The 17,678-nt window shown below is 43.0% G+C and overlaps 1 protein-coding gene across 4 annotated transcripts in view; it reads left to right on the top strand.

The window, feature by feature from the left end:
• The window catches only part of Astn2 (astrotactin 2), an 837,958-nt gene that overhangs the window by 108,127 nt on the left and 712,153 nt on the right, over nucleotides 1-17,678 (top strand). For all 4 annotated transcript variants that reach the window (XM_078048074.1, XM_078048075.1, XM_078048073.1 and 1 more), the window contains exon 2: nucleotides 9,555-9,742. In XM_078048074.1, the coding sequence (XP_077904200.1) occupies nucleotides 9,555-9,742 (188 nt within the window). The remainder of the gene's footprint in view (nucleotides 1-9,554; nucleotides 9,743-17,678) is intronic.

Genomic DNA, 17,678 nt, shown 5'->3' with positions numbered 1-17,678 from the left:
GCAACACAGAAGGGTGAGACTGTCTTGGTGGTTATTGTATCACACCTCCAGGATGAATACAAACCCTCCATCTCTTTATTCAAACAAACAAGCTCCAGTTCTCATCTCAGGAGACACAGCATAGAGCATGCTGAATTTGGAATCAGGAAATCAGGTCTTGAATTCATGTTCTGCTACTCACTAGGTGGGAGACTTTGGCAAGTCGGGTTATTCTCCACTGAAAAATTGATATTCTAATATCTACCTGGCCTATGTGGGTTTCCCATGAAAATCAAATAAGAAAATGAATGAATGTCCCTAGCTCAACGCCTAAGGGAGTTTTGGCAAATGTTTCCTTGGACATCCTCTCTCTGCATTAGTTTTGCATTATTGTGGGACAGGGAAGGGGGGAGGAGGAAAAAAATTCATTGTTGAGATAGAAAGAGAACGAGAGGTGGGGGAGAGGGAGAGAATAGCAAACACATGAAGAAAATAATAGAGTATAAGGAAGTTAAATGACAAAGAAAGAACCAGTGTAAGAACCAAAAAAAAATTTTTAGCAAGGAGGAGGGAATGGTTCTGGAGAATATAACTAGGAGTAATGAGAATCAATTCCATCAACCCTCCATCTATTTCCAAATCTAATCTGAAACGATATGCTTTTCTCCCTTGCCAATATCTCTTAATTCTTCTCTTCCCCCTCCCTTATTTAACTGGGTATAACTGTATTATTTATCTCCACTGAATGGCTTAGGAAAACAATTTTGTATAAAAGATACAGTTCCCAAAGGAGGTGGAAATGGGCAGATTGGAGGCTCAGGCAGAGATAAGCGCTGACAGCTGGGGTGGGAGGGGGAGTCTGAGGTCCTCCTGGGATATCCTTCTCCAACTACTGCTTCAGGGCCTTGGCTGTGACAAAGCCCTCACCACCTCTTCACCTTCTATCCTCCCGGGCCACCTCCTAAGCCAGCACACCATTACCATCATCCTGCAGGCATTTCACCTGCCTGACATCAGGAACTCTATAATTATGAAATATCCACAATAGACAATACCTCCTACTCTTTCCAAAGCCCTAATCCATGAGAAGCATTGGGTGACCTCACACAAACTCCCAGAATAGTTTGTGCATCCTCTTTGGTGGCCACTGCCACACAATGGTCACTTTTGTTGATCACTTTTGTTTTTTGCTCTCCTTGACTGTGATTTTTCTCGAAGACAACAAACTTGGGAAACGTGCATTGCATGTTGCATTTCTTAAACAAATGTTTACCGTACACCTACTACATGAGAAGTACTGAGGACACCAGTGACCGAGACAGACATAGCCCTTTGCTCAGAATGAATGATTAAATAGGTAGATGAACAAGCAAACTGAAAGAAGCAAGGGGACGTGCTGCTGTAGACCAGATCACAAAGTCTGGGAGGGCAGCAACCAAGCAGATCTCTTCATCTAGTCAGTCCTCGGGGCCTAGCACTGTGTCTGGCACATTTTAGACAGTGCATCAGTAATTTGTGAGAAATACATTTTGAAGCCGAGGATAATGACTGCATTTGCTTTCTGGACTAACTGCAGAACCTTGCAGATTTGCAAGCACGTTGCTATGTATGGCCTTACGTTTTCCCAACTCTACATTAGATGTGATGTAAGTAGGACAGATTGTGACCCTCGTTTTACAATAAAGAGAATTATGGAGGCTCTGTGATTTGTCCTCAATCAATTGGTATAAAGGGAGCACACAAGTCTGCATTTCTGACTTAAAATGCAGTGTTCTTTTCACTAACCCAAGCTCTCCGAGGAGGTCAGAACAATTGGGAAACATTCACCATCCATCCACCCATTAACTCTTCTACCCTGTCGTTTTTATTTTTGACATGTAAACAGCTTCATTAACCTCTGAACCACGGTTTGGTCTGATTGCACCAAGGAACTCCAAGTGGGACCTGGAACTTTCTGTCCTACTAGAAGATAGTCCATGGGCAAGACTTGACAGCCCCCTTTCCTTTCTTTTTGGGACTGGATATGCAAACCTCTGTCTGCTTCCTCCACAGTGACGGACTCTATGGTTCCTGCTGCCTTCTCCCCACTGTAGCCCTTTGCACATGCGCAACCCTCTTGCCTCATTGCATTCACACCATTGCTGCACCTGAAGGGCCTTCTGTCTCATAGATATTTGTTGAACTCTGCCCCTCTTTTAAGACTCCTCCATGACGGAAAAAGTCATCTCCTCTCCTCTAAGCTTCTTACTTCAATTTAAAACTATTTATAGCATGCCTTTGCTCAGCCTCTTGGACTGAGCTCCTGAGGACAGAGCCTTTCAATGCCACATCTCAGAAAATGTTTGACTAACCGGACTTTTAAAGGGAGTGTAATATTTGCATAGGTTACAGAGATAATTTATATTCAATATAGAAAATACAAAGAAAAATGAATCACCACATCATTAAAATCACCTCCGATCCTATCATTTAAAAAGTACCATTCTTGATGTTCTGGTATATTCTTTCCAGCTGTCTATACACATACTTAAAAAAAAAAATCCTAAGATTGCCTATTTTCTATATAAACTTCTTCCCTCTCACTCCATGACAATGTAAGCTCTTTGAAAGTTAAAATTATCCTTCTCTTCATTTGCATTCTCCAAGGTGCCTAAACTTGAGCCAGATGCTAGATACATTTCTATGGAGTTGCTATATGGGAATCACGCCACCACTGATGTCCTGAGTTGCCATCACTTCTCTCTTTCCTCTGTGAATACCCATCAGAATCCAGATATGGAGACAGCTCAGTTCAATTTGCAAAACATTTATGGAGCCTAGACTCTGTGTTCAGCCACTGTGCCAGGCTCCACACTGCACAAACGACTCGGACATATTCCTGCACCAGCATCCAATGAGAGAGGTTAGCTGTGTAATGAGATCATTTATTATCTATCAAAATGATGAAACAGCATACTGTGACTGCACATATGAAGTAATACACAACAAATGTATCTGGGTAGTGCTTTTAACTATCCGGAACATGCCAAGAGCTAATTTTTTTATATTATCGCATCGGATTCTAAAAGTAAGTCCAACATCAGGCACTGTTATTATCCTCATTTGGAAGATGGGGGAAACTGAGGCACAAAGAAGTTAAGATCTTGTCCAGAGACACAATAGATTGAACCAAGGGGAGCTGGGATCCAAATTCAAACAGTTGGTCTCCAGAGCACGTGCTGTTTTTCAGCAAGAGGTATTTCCTCCTTTTGGAAGCACAGAGGAGTGCTTAGCTCATAGGGATCATGGAAGGCTTCCAGAGCAGGGCACAGGGTTGAGTGGGGAGAGCTTTTAGAGACTCAGAAAAAGCATCTTCAAAGACAGTGAATTAGGAAATAGCAGAGTACAGATGGTCTCTGATTTTCAATGGTTTGACTTAGGATTTTTCAACTTTGTGACAGTGGGAAAGTGATATGCATTCTATAGCAACTGTCCTTTGAGTAACCATATGATCATTCTGCTTTTCACTTTTAGTAATTATTTGGTAAATTACATGAGCTGTTCAACTATTTATTACAAAATAGGCCTGTGTTAGGGATTTTGCAGGACTGCAGACTAATGTAAGTGTTCTGAGCATAGTTCAAGTAGGCTTGGCTGATTTATGGCAGTTGGCAGATTAGGTGTGTTAAATTCACTTTTGACTGAAAATATGTTCAACTGTGTGTGTGTGTGTGTGTGTGTGTGTGTGTGTGTGTGTGTGTGTGTCACATGGAACCCATGGCCTTATGCAGGTGAGGCAAGTGCTCTACCTTTGAGCTACATCCCCAGCCCTAATATGTTCATGGGTTTATAAGATGATGGGTTTGTAAGTTGAAACACATCTGCAAGTGTGGTAAATTACAGAACTATCTAATGAGAGTTAACATTTAAGTTCAAGGAAAAGAGTGAAAAGAGGTAAGAGTGGGGAACAATGCCTCCTGTGCCAGGTCACAAGGGACCTGCTATGCCAGGCTCATGAAATTAGATTTTATTCCAACAGACATTAGAAACCACAGAAGGATTTTTTGAGCAAAAAAAGTGACAAGGTCAGGGTTATTAGTTAGAAATTTCATCCTGATGGCCATTTGAGGATGGTAGGAGAAAAAAGGAAGGTATTGGTTAAAGGGCCTGCTGAATAGCCTCGTTTTGCCTTTCGAGATCTGATTTACGCCCATGTCCACCCTGTTGTACACTCTGGAAGGCTGACCTGTCTGTTTGCTTCAATTAAGCACCCCTGGGTGTCCCACTAAGGTTGGCTTCTATGAGATGCCTGCAGGAAATTGGCGGTGGGAGAGGAGTGAGGCTGGGGCATTGGACAGTGCCTCCCTGCATTTGCCATGGCTGGGTTATAATCCACCTTCCACCGAAGACTACAGGTGCCACCTGACAGCAGCATCGTAGTAGCTCTTTCCTACAGCTGTGGCACCTTTAGGGTTTAATCACTACCACTAACCCCCACAACCTTGTGAGGATGCCTTGCTGTGGCCAACCTTGGGTGCTTCATGCCTGCCATTGGTCCTCTTGAACCGTGCTCAAGCCTTTGTCAGTGGTCCCTTAATTAAACACTTCTCAGTGACGTTATTGAATGTCTCTTTGCTTCTCAGACGAGTCCCCCAACTAGCACAGAATCATTTGCCATAGCCCACGAGATAAATGACAAAGGTTTGCATTAATTAACCATTGTAGAGAGTAGAAAGAGGACATGTTTCTGCGATTATGTCCCCTACCTTCTCAGCAGGTCCTGCTGCATGATGATCACCCAGGAGTGCTGGAACAGCTAGTGGCAACGATGGTTGAAGTCACCGTCACTACCTTTCCCAACTCCACCTAGGCAGTGGGTTCTTCTATGCTGTCTTCTGTGATGTCTGCTCCCCCGCTCGAGGCAAAGACCATTTAAGAACTCATTGAAAGTTAGTTCTCTCTGAGTTTCTGCAAATAATTGGCTGGAGGGTCAGCTGGTACCGTAGAATCAGAAGGCCTGTTAGTTAACCACTGGGGAGATGTTACCAAGATGGCTGGTGATCAGAAGAGCTGCTTATTTTCATAATGACCTTCAGGAATTAAATAAAAATACAATGAGTGCCATAGATTCGGAAGAATAAGCCAATTAAAAGCACAACATGCCTTCGGGAGTTTTCGTTTCTTTTCCAGGAGGCTGAAAGGCATCCGAGGCAGGATGGCAGTCTACCCAGAATTACTGATGAGGGCTGATCCTCTCTCTTGGCTTTTGCAGGATGGTTGAGGGGATTTGAGCCTGTTGAATATTTCAAGAGCTGCAGCCCATGGGGGGAGAACAGAGAAAGGTGAAAAGGCAATCCCTGTGTTTCTTTATGATTCCAATATAAACCCGAGCTCTGCAGGTGGGGGGAGGGGGAGGCCAGCGCTGGAGTCAGCCTACCGCCGGAAGGCATGGCGCACCAATTCTCCCACTTTAATATCTGCTGTTTCATTTTATATTCATCATGTCAGCATAATCTGCCTTTATGGGAATCGTCTTGGTTCCCGACCAAATGCGTTTAGTCCCTCTTTTGCTTTAAGTTTGATTGTAATATGACTTGAAGACTTCAATGAAATGTTTATATGGAAGGACTAGGGGAAGAAAAAAGGAAAAATGCAATTGGAAAATCAATCAGCAGGGAATTTCAAGAGCTGGCTTTGGTCATGCTACTATTTCTTTGACCTGTTTTTAATGGACACAGGACTGGCTTTCTGATCAAGTGGACTCCACTGGTTCCCTGCTGCACGCTGAATAAAATACACACTCTAATATAGCATTCAAAGCCCTTACTTCAGTGTGTGGACTACAATTCCAGCCCAACTTTCTGCTGCACCCTAAGGTGTGTGTGCAGCTTCCTGCTCCTGAGATACCCAGCCAGTCTCTAGCTCCTTTTCTCCTCTGAGGAACACCAGTCCTTTGCAATGCCCATGCATTGTGTCTGGGGAGTAGTCCTTCATCTGCAAGCTAAGAGGGTCCCATCCCACCTTTGAATTCTCATCAAATCTTTACTTATTCTTTGATTCTTTGATGAGACTCTACTCTTTGTATTCTATTTTTATAACCACCTTATTATGGATAAGTGAAAGTATGTGTATGTGTATATACACATAAGCACATATATTATGGCAATTCAGTCATTATTTATTGAGCACTTATTATGTGTCTAAGCACTTTTCAATGAGCTCTAGAAATGGAAGGAATTAAGACAAGCAAGTTCCCTGAACTTCTGGAGAGACAGTAAACAAATGTTCAAGTGAATACATAAAATAAATCTCTAATCATGATAAGTGCTGTAGACAGTTTTTTTTTTTTTTTTATAAATGGAGTATAACAGAGATCAGATGAGCTCGGAGAGGAGCACGTTGGTCAGGCACAGACTTTCTGAGCATGTGTCATTGGGACTGAGAGACAAGTGCTGAGAAGCAGCAGCTTGCGAGTTCTGAGAGGAGTGTTCCAGAAAGGTTGGACAAAAGGTCTGTGTGCCCTGACACAATAGGGAAGTGGTCTGTTTGAGGAACAGTTGTAAGATCTGCAGGGGTGCAGCAATGTGATAGAGGCTGCAGGAGGAGATAGGCCAGACTTGAAGAGGGTACATGTGTGTGTGTGTGGACAGCAGGCTGGGTAGAATTTCTATTGCTGAAGGACCATGAGCTCCCTGAAGGCAAGGGTTATGTTTCATCCAACTCCATTCTCTGAGCTACTAAATGGCCTGGGGTTGAGTCAGTTCTTGATAAAGTTTATGGAACGATTAACTAAATGCCTGAACCGATGAATGAATGGCCAAGGCCTCTGGTTTCCACTAAATCAGTTTTCTCTTTGAGTTCTTGTGCTCCCTCCCACCCCAACAGTGGTTTCTTTTCTTTGTAATAGAGCGAGTCCAGAGCCATTCTCTGTGATTCAATATTTACTGTGTTTCACACACTGTTATTATCATTTAACGTTTACTGTCTGCTGACTGTGCACTCATCGCTGGAGCAAACAAAGAGCTCAATCTCGTTTTGGTTCGTGGGCTAATTTAGTCAAGGAAAAGGAGACAATACGAGTACGACTGGTGGAGGAGAGATTGCAGTGACTGGAAACCCACGGGCTCCAGCTGAGCACGAATCCACCTTGCACCAGTCACGAACACCACCACCCTCTGTTTTCTGTTCTGAATGTGGAATCATGGGAATGGAAAGCTGCTTTTGCAGTGGGATTCAGGCACAGGAGAAAGGAGCTTGGATTCCCACCAGCCTTCCTGGTGGAGATATATATATATCTATAGCTTCCTTCTATAGGAAGCTCTGTCGGCCAGCTGTGGCCTGCCTTGGGGCTTTCTGTAGGTGTCATTCCAGGGACTCTCAGCACATTCAGTGCCTGTCCAGCCAGCAGCTGAACCCTCCTTCCTGAACTACGGAGTTTGACACCACTATTTCTAGTTACAACTGTCAGCACCGGTTCCCTGGACCTCTGCTTCTGGACTTTGTGGCACTCTGAGAAAAATGACGGAGGTGCTGAGCAAGGCCATTTACCGTGTCTTCACCTTCCTGGAGCCTAGCTGGTGGGCGCCACAGAAGGTACTGCCCATGCCTTGGGCACTGAGGCTGGCAGGTGGGTGGTGGGGGAGCCTTTCACCTCAGCCAGGGAGGGAGAGAAGGTGCTGGGGAAAGACCCAGCTGGTTCCTCCACCTGGGTACCACAGTGAACTCAGGGCCCTTGTGAGGCTCATGGGCCTAAGAGATGATGAATTTTTGTGATTACCTCCAGCCCTGTTTAATCCTTCAGGCACTAAGGGAATGCCAAGTATCGGGGCTCTCGGCTAATAACTTCCTGTGTTCTGGCCATTTTGTCTTTCACTTGGAGTCAGATGGGAAGCCCGTGGAGGATTTCGAGTGGAGAGGTTAGTGGTACGAGACGACTTATGCCGTGGCAAGATGCCCCTGGCTTCTGGTTGAGAACAGACAGAAAGGGCAAGCAGGGAAGGAAAGAGCCAAGATAGGAAGCCCTTTCAGGAAAGGAAGGGTGTCATCTTGGCCCAGGTGGCTGAAGCAGAGGAGCTAAGAAGGGTGGATGGATTTTGAAGGATTTCCTCTTGGGAGAGACGGCAAGCAGTCAAGAATGCCTCTAGTATTTTTTTTTTTTCAGAGTAACGGAAGGGGGAATTAGATCCTATTCCTATTAATAATGATGATGATAAATCGATAGCTAACTTAAAAATTCATAGCTAACTTTTTCTTAGCACTTATTAAGTGCCAGACATCCTTCCCCTAAGGGCCTTTTATTACAAACCTCAAGGAGTTAGTCTGTTGGGAATGGACCATACACAGACACTACAATAGACTTTGGTGAGTAGATATCGTCTCCTCATCTCTTCAAGGTGATTCTTTTCATTTCAATGTCACCATACATGATGAGATGATTGGGTAAGGAAAAGTTCTAACTTGTTCTGCCCAGCAGTCTTTGTTGAGTGTGTGTGTGTGTGTGTGTGTGTGTGTGTGTGTGTGTGTGTGTGTGTCTACTTGTCTACTGATGGAAGCTCTTAAGGCACCTTGTCTCCCAGAGTAACTCTTGCTTGGTACAGACCTGGCATTTCTCCAAGAGCCCCACCACCCTTCCACTGTATTCCAAGATGCACAGATAGGCCTGCCCTTCGGGGACACTTCCATGGATGGATGCATGCCTTTAGTAGAAGGCACTGGAACAAGGTTACATGATCCCAGTGCAATGGGTTTGTTGGTGCTTGTGCCATTCCTCTTCTTCTCTAATAAGAGACTGATGTTGGCATGACAGAATACTAATCAATACTATTCAAATGACAATTAAAAAAAATTTACAGAGGGGGGGAACAGTATAGAGATAAGAGTTAGGATTTCATGTCAGGAGACCTGATTTAACAACCTGTTAGAAAGTTCTAACTTGTATTTATCAGACCTTGGTGTATGGCTTTTCAAGTATTTTTAAGACACGGAACCTTTTGTGCCAACACTCCCTTGCTTGGGATTGCAGTGTATACGCTAAGAAAATGGAGCCACTTTCATCAATGCAGAAGAAACAGGCTCAGAACAACTCCCTGGCCAAGCTCCTTTCCATGCAGGACCACCCTGAGAGTTGGCTGCTCTCTTGGGTCTCTCCGGCTCTAAGCTTCTTCCATGAAACCTCCAGCTCAGCTTGTCAAGAATTTACATGTCAACTCTATTCCTCTCACAGATCTCCTGCATTTCCTCCCAGCTGTATAGCCTCAGAAGAATGGGGCACTTTCACACTTTTGTATAGTTTCATTGTATTTTCAAGTAAAAAGAATTACCTTTTCATCCATGGTGTCAAAAAAAAAATATTGCAACAGACAAACTGGTCCAAATTTCTCTCTCTTACTTGGGACAGATCTTGGCCACTGTTTTGCCATCTATAAACAGAAGTGATGATCCCTGGCTCACAGATTCAATATAAGGAAAGGCATTTTGGCATAAGTCAATGGGTCCTGAGCTTCTGACTATGTTTGGCTCCTCCCCCTGAACCCCTACCCCAAGAGCACCAAAGTCAGACATGCAGCTCACCCTGTGCCTTGGGTCTTGTCTTGTAGAGATGTCTGGTACGGCCGCGGACATCTCGCTGGTGCACTGGAGACAGCAGTGGCTGGAGAATGGCACCTTGTACTTCCACGTCTCCATGAGCAGCTCTGGGCAGCTGGCCCGGGCCACTGCCCCCACGCTCCAGGAACCCTCGGAGATTGTCGAGGAGCAGATGCACATCCTCCATATTTCCGTCATGGTGAGTGAGCGGGGATGTGATGCGGGGTGGGGAAGGGACAGAAAAGAGAAGAGTCGCAGGGAGGCAGGAAAGTGTCAGCAGATGGAGGGAAAGAAGTGGCCAATTGCAAGAGGTTAGGCTGATAAACGGCAGGGCAGATGGATTCTGTGGCATCACCTGGGATGATGCGTCCCCATCCATCATCTGTCAGCTGTGACAAACTAATTGTGCTTCAGAGAAGAAAATAAAGGGTCTCCAACTCCTTGGCCTTTTGGCTGACATCTCTGGGAATAGCTGTTTAACATCTGTCACGTGCTTGGCCTGCTTTGCTGAGGGCTGAGGTTCAATGCTCCAAAATGCAGTTGGCCTTTCCAAGAATGACTGAACAAACAAAATTGGAATAAAATCAGAACAGGCTGTGGTTCCCAAGTGCCCTGAGGTGTCGGGGGCTTTAAACTTCACAGCTACACAGTGGCTCCTGGAGACGGGTTGTCTGTAGCCAATGCAGCCCTCTTCAGAGACCCCTCCATTAGCCTCATGATACGGTCGTGCATGTGGCAGCAGAGGGGAAGGAGACTTACCCAAGGTGACATAGCGAGGGAGAGAGGGAGTCAGTTGCTCTTGAGCATTCAAACCCACTTGACTCTGGCAACAAAATCTGATGTCCCCACTCACCCTGGTTTTCACTCAAGAATGTGTTTACCACATGTCAAGTACTATAAGGGGGCACACTTATGGAGCCCATATAAGGGCACAACGATCTCATTATACTTCTGCCAAAAACGCATGATGTCTGGCCTGTCACCCTCCACAGTATAGATGAAGTTATGGGTGCAGAAAGCTCTGCTTCTGTTGGCTCATTCAAAAGGCTATTGGGGTGGAATCACTAAGTGGTAGTCTGAAAGATATGTATTACTGGTTTCTTTAAAAGAAAGCTGTAATTAATGGCTTGTGTGGTACATAGAAAATAAGCAAATAATTACAATTTGCAGAAAGCACAAGGTCTTATGAGCTCAGGATAAGATCTAACGATGGCAATACCTGCCGTCCCCACCTCATGTTATAATCCTCAAAGCCACTCTTGCATTATTTTCTCCATTTCTCCTTTAGCATGGCTCCACCAGGGACATGAGGGTAGAACAATAGTATCCCCAACCTGTGTCTGAGAATTTGCAGCTCACAGGGATGAAGTGATTGGCATAAGTACCGTCTCCCTTCCCTTCAATTCTTCCTTGCACTCAAGAGTCAGTATTTATGGAGACTGTACCGTGGTTCCGACTTTTAGTTTCGGTCTCTTTTACTTGTTTCTTTTTAACCAACACAGTTGCATTAAGCATTCTGATTAGGACTGAAGTAGAACTTGGAAATTTTCTCTTTTTGGAAAAACATACACATACCCGAGCCAGATAGCAGCGTTAATTTTGGACCTAACGCATGCTTATCACGTGGAGGAACAAATCAAGGCCTTTGTGTTATTCATGGAATGAGTGTGATAGACTTTTCCACATATATATTTAGCAAATGATGCAGCCACATGCCAAGACAAGTGGGTGCCTGTATGCTAACTTTGGGGTGCAAATTTGTAAACACCATCTCAGGGTATTTGCTGAGTTCCTTGGGGAGCACGGGACACTAACTGATGTTGAGGAAGGTTGAGGATTGTGGCTGCTCTTCTTCTTTTGACAGTGAGATGCAGTTTTGATTGATATTTATCAGACATTTTCTGGTTTTTGGCACGGCATTTGCTTACATACATTCTTCTCATAACCCAGTAGCTTATATCATATTATCTCAATTATAAATGAGTCATGAATGTCCATTTTCTGCCTTTAGGGCTTTAGTTTCACTAAGTCAGATTGTCTTCCCAGAATAGTGTTCAGTGAGTTCAGCTTGAAAAGGATAACGCACTATGACCTAGATGCCATCGAAATTCCCTGTAATCCAGGATTTGACTGGCAGAATAGGGACTATGGAAGTATATACTAGACCTTCCCCAGCTCCAGGCTATCATCCCTTAGTCCTTTCCATCATTTAGAGATCCATGCTCTGGCTCTCTTCTGCCCCCACTAGGGATAGGCATGTCCAGGACACACTGCATCCAAAGGTCTGTTGAAGCAGGTATGTGGATGAAGACCAGCTGCTCAGAGGTGGGACCAGCCTCTGAGAATGCTGCCCACCATGTAGAGGTAGAGAAATGGATGGTTATAATTGTAGACTCTGGAGATTGGGAGCCTTAACAGGAAATGCTAATCTGCCACTCTCCTCTCTGGATCATCTTGAGCTAAGTATTGTCCATTGTTTCTGTCATCTGTAAGTTGAGAGTTGTATTAACTCCTAGGGTGTATACCAAGTCCTTGAATCAGAGAAGGTTAGCATGTGAGAACATTTGCTTCTATTATTGGGAGCATTTCAGGTGAAAAGTTTGGTATTTTCTGATTTATTATACTCTTTCCTTTTACAGAAGGCCAAACTAAGGTCCAGTACAGTTAAGGACTTTTCTACAATTCCTCAGTCAGTTAGCAGGGATTATGGAATCACCAGGTCTCTTTGTGACTTGGACTCTGACCTTGTAGGTCTGGCCACAAACAATTCAGAGAGAACAGAGTGTTTGTTTTTTCCTCCCTCAGTAACCATTGAAAATGGCATTCAAGATGGCAGACTATGTCTTCTCCTTTCACAGAAAAGAAATATGTCTTCCGGTTTCATAGGAGAGATATCTGAGACTCAACAGATCGTTGACTCTCTATGAGTATGTGGCTAGCAAAAATGCGGTTCTGGGGCCAAGCTTTTATGATGCCAAACTCATGTTAGGTGGCTATTGGATGAGCCATTATTTTTCATTTTTGGTTAATATTGGAATTAGTACATGAGAAGACCCAAATATTTCGTCATATCTTAAAGGAGTCTGGCTGCTCAGGTCTATGGCTCTGTCTCCTTTTCTCAGCACAAACATTCTCTCTGCCCATGCAGGGAAATCAGATCCCACTCTGCCACTAGAACATGCTATAATCCATGCATGCCTAAGTGGAACCAGCATGCTCCTTAGGCTTATTAAGTCCTGAATTGAGTATCTCCCTGTCCTGAAGGGTTGTATCACCTGACTATTAACATCCCAAAGGGTGATGCAAGAAGGTGCTCAGTGAATCTAGGCCAACAGAAGAGGGTAGACTGTCATCCCCCAGATTCCCCAGCCCAGCTACTCGGAGCAGTTGCATTTCCCCCTCAGCTATTCAGGAAGCAGGATGCAGAGAAGAAAGCAAAGGTTTGGAATTTAGCTGAGCTGGCTCGGAACCTAGCTTCTCTTATTATCTGCTTCCTGTTGGTTGTATTTTGAGTGAGTTCCTTAACATCTCTGAGTTTCCAGATCTACAAAACAAGCTTAATCATACCAATCTCACAATCTTATTGGAATGAGTACAATATATAGTAACTAGTAAACTATAGAATAAATAGTAACTAGTATCCATCAGGGCACATAGTTGTTACTGAAGTCCTAGCATGAGGCCTGATTCCAAGGGTTCCAACCAACCAGGTCCAGCCACTCTAAATCCAAACAGAAAAAGCAAAACAAACAAACAAACAAATAACAACAATAACAAGACAGGAAAGAAAATATATTCAGTGTAGATATACTGGGAAGTAGGTATGTTGTTTTTTTTCTGAAACCCTGGAATCTGCCTTCCATGATGAAGCTTTTTAAATTCCCTTTCCTGCTTGTTATTACTACCTTTTGTTTAGGTTTTGGGGCCAGTGTCCAGTCCTTCTTTGTTGGAACGCCGAAATCAGTTCTCAGGTGTAGGAATGCAGGAACTGTGAGTGTACCACAAATATGGCTATTAATATTACTTCTAAAAGACTCCAATCTAGGAGTAAGAAGATTTAGGGTGCAGTCATATTTTTGCTGCTGTATTGCTGTCTGATGTAGAGAAACAGTCCTAATACCTGACATTTATTTTGCTTATTTACTACGTGCTAGGTGGTGTTCCAAATTTTGTTTTACATGCATCATCACATTTAATCCTCACAACAGACCTTAAGGTGGATACTCTTCCTTAGATGAAAAACCTGGAATGTTAATAAAATGAATAGCTGTGTGACCCTGATCACACAAAGGTTAAATGGTCAATCCATTCTTTCATTCAGCAAAGGCTAACCTCTGTCCTTAAGCTGTGTGGTAGACCCCCATTTCTCTTCTCTGTTGCTAACTTACATTAAAAACTTTCACATGTGAATTGCAAAGACTCCCCTTGGTATGAAATCCATGGTTATATTAAGAGGATTTATAGCTTAGAAGCCAACTCCAAGATTGGACAATGTCTCTGTTGTTAGCTTTATGTATTTGGCTGAATCACCTCCATCATTTACAAAACTAGAATAATATTCCCCACTTCTTAGAGATTTTTTTTTCCTAAGTATTGCATGAGGTCACACTCACAAGTGCCCTGGACAATAAAAATAATGACTGTTATTACTGAAACCTTTCTACGGGCCAGACACAGTTACGTGAGTGCATTATTCTGTTTAATTTTTCTCATACCTCTATAAGACAGACATTGTTATCATCCCTCATTTACAGATGAGGAACGTAGGAGTTAGTGAGGATTTGCTGTTTGCTTGTTGACATCACTAGCAAGGATAAAGCTGGGTTTCTCTCTCTTGTCTGTCCAAATTGAGAGTCTGTGTTCTTGGGCATGAACCTGACATCCAATGAGTATTCAAAAACCAGTTATTAAAATGTTGGCGATAGGGCTGGGATTGTTGCTCAGTAGTAGAGCGCTGGCCTAGCACAGGCAGGACCTGGGTTTGATCCTTAGCACCACATAAAAATAAAGGCATTGTGTTGTGTCCATCTACACCTAAAAAATAAATATTAAAAAAAAAACGTTGGCTATAATGTGGAGGAAAAAATGTTAGCTGTAGTGAGGGTCTATCATTCTCACTATTTATGGAGTATTCACTTGGATACTCAAAATACTTGTTAGATTTTGGAAACTTCTCAGGTAGGGAGAGAGGGGTTGTTCATTCCAGCAGTTTCTAGATAGGAGTAAAGAAACCCAAAAGCAGTCGTGGAGAGTCAGAGGAACCTCTTGACTTGAATCCTCGGCCTTGTTCATCTGTACAAATCATCAGGGTCACGCACTCTATGCAAACTTGGTTTGAGATCTACATATACAATCTTTTTGATATTGTTGTTCTTTTTAGATATACGTGACAGTAAAGTGTATTTTGACATATTATACATACATGGAGTATATGTTATTCCAATTAGGATCCCATTCTTGCAATTGTACATGAGTGGAGTTTCACTGATTGTGTATTCATATATGAGCACAGGAAAATTATGTCTGATTTATTCTACTGTCTTTCCTAGTCCCAGTCTGGCCCCTTTCCCTTCGTTCACTTTTGTCTGATCCAATGAACTTCTGTTCTTCTTCCCCTCCACCAAACTTAGAATGGAATTACTATTTGACCCAGTTATCCCACTCCTCAGTATATACGAAAGGACTTAAAATCAGTATTGTACATGGACACAACCACATCAATGTTTATAGCAGCTCAATTCACAATAACTAAACTATGGAATCAACTTAGGTGCCTTTCAACAGATGAATGGATTAAGAAATTATGGTAGATATATATAATGGGATATTACTCATCCATAAAAAAGAATGAAATTATGGCATTTTCTGGTAAATGGATGGAATTGGAGACTGTCATTCTCAGTGAAATAAGCCAAATCCCAAAAACCAAAGTCTGAATGTTCCCCCTGGGGATATGTGGATGCAGATGCATATGCCCTCTTGAACAGTCAGGAGAGTGCCACTTGAGTTTCTTGCTTAGAAAGTGGGAGGAGTTTACCTGCTTCAGGCAGCCTTGAAATTAAATGCAAAGAATCCTAGCAAATATGATGAGAATTTCTTGCTTCTTCTTTACAAATTAAGTGTTGTCTTTATTTTTGTTTTTTTGTTGTTATCATTGCTATATTGGCACACAGAGATACATTTTACTTTTGCATTCATCAAAGTTTATTTCAACAAAAATAGTTATCTGGGTTGGGGTTGTGACTCAGTGGGAGAGTGCTTGCCTAGCATGTGTGAGGCACTGGATTCTATTCTCAGCACCACATACAAATAAATAAAAATAAAGATCCAATGACAACTAAAAAAAAAATGTTTTTTACTTTTGGTTCAGAGGTACGTCATATGGCTTTATGTTCCCCTTTGCCCCCCCCTTTAAACAATGGTATCATTTTGATATGGTATGTCTTGTCATAAAGAAGCCCACAGAAATTATTATAGAAACTGCTTAAGATCAATAACTTTCATCATGACTTTTTTTTTTTATCTTTGGACTTTTTTGTGTGGCAAAATGTTTTTAGAAGGGGATGAAAGGAAATGTTTGGTTTGATGTAGAAGAAAAGATTTCCGAGGGCACTTTTCTTTCAAAAGGTGTGTCCCGTAGGAAATGCTGCAGATTTGTACTATCAGGCACCAGTGACAGAAAACTGTAAAGGGACCAAAATCCCATCCACAGCAGGACAAACCTTTCAGTGCATGAACTTTCCAGCCGTGGAGTGGCCCAAGTCAGGGAGTAGTGAGCTCCTTGTCCCCAGGGTACATAAGGAAAGGCTGGAAGCCTATTCATTGGGATTTGGAGAGGAATAATAGTTAAATTAGGTATCTATTGTAGTTCCTTCAAATTTAGATGATCTATAATTCTGTGATATAATAATATATAGAAAAATACTTTGAGGATTATAAACTGCCACATAAATCTTTGAAATTATTATTACCAGTTTCAATCAGTAGCTTTGTTTGAAGGATCTGTAAGATGTTGGGATAATACTTAATAACGCTTTCTGTGAAAGATGGGTTTAGATCATTTGCCCATGAGTGCATGTGTTCACTCTCAGCACGTCACTCATTCCCTCATTCCTTGGTTCAGCCAGTCAGTCATGTAATGGTCTATCGGCCCACTAAATCTAATAGTGAACATTCTATCTGCAAGGAAAAAAAAGTTGGGAAAAATAAGCTTCTTTAAAAAAAAAAAATCAGCCACAGCTCAGAACAAGTGAACTATGGAATTCGACTGCAGAAAGTGCTCATATATTTTAAGTTGCATTAATAAAAGACTTGTTTTCTGAATAAATGGTTCTGGAGGTTCTGGAGGAGACCTGACATGTTGTGGAGGGTCACGTGTTTGAAGAAATAACAGATTCGAAAAATGTATGAGAAATGAATCAAAATATTGGAGAATCTTAAAATAATAGCTAAGCAGGACTGTTCCAGGGCTTGGTTAGTGATCTAATACTCAACACCCGTCCAGTCCTGCAGCAATCTCAGTTCAGTGGATGTCATTATTCTTCCTCTTCCACCTTGACAAAACAGACACAGAATGTGACTGACCGGTCACACTGTGCCCTCAGTGTGTCCCACGGTTCACAGTCGGGCTCCATGGCTGACTTGCTTGCGGAGGGACTGGAGCAGGTGTTCTCTGTTTCCATCTCTGCATCTCTAATGGGTCCATGCCACAAGGGCAGCGGGTGGGAGTGATAAGTATTGGGCTGCCACCTTGTCCTGGCTTTGTACAGGTCACAACTCTGCCATTTGTAAGTTCATGTGCCTCCCAGGGCCTCTGTAACAAAGTGCCTCGAGTGGAGCACTAGAGCAACAGGAACGTATTACCTCACAGTTCCAGCAGCTTTCTAGTTCAAGTTCCACGTCTGAGCAGAATCCTGCGCCCTCTGCAGGCAGGAGGGGAGGCTCTGCTCTGGACCTGTCTCCTGGCTTCTGGTCATTCCTTGGCTTGTGGCAGGTTAAATCCACTCTTCCCTTGACACTCTGCTTGTGCTGGTGTCTGTGTGGGTATCTGTCTTGGTGCCTGAATTCTCCCCTTTCTCTAAGGACACTGGTCACATTGGATTGGGGCCTACCCTAATGACTTCATCATAACTTGA

Source organism: Ictidomys tridecemlineatus, chromosome 4 (genome assembly GCF_052094955.1).
Source record: "Ictidomys tridecemlineatus isolate mIctTri1 chromosome 4, mIctTri1.hap1, whole genome shotgun sequence".
In the NCBI taxonomy this organism is placed as follows: domain Eukaryota; kingdom Metazoa; phylum Chordata; class Mammalia; order Rodentia; family Sciuridae; genus Ictidomys; species Ictidomys tridecemlineatus.
The sequence above is the reverse complement of the archived record's forward strand: the minus strand, read 5'-3'. Positions and strand labels throughout refer to the sequence as shown.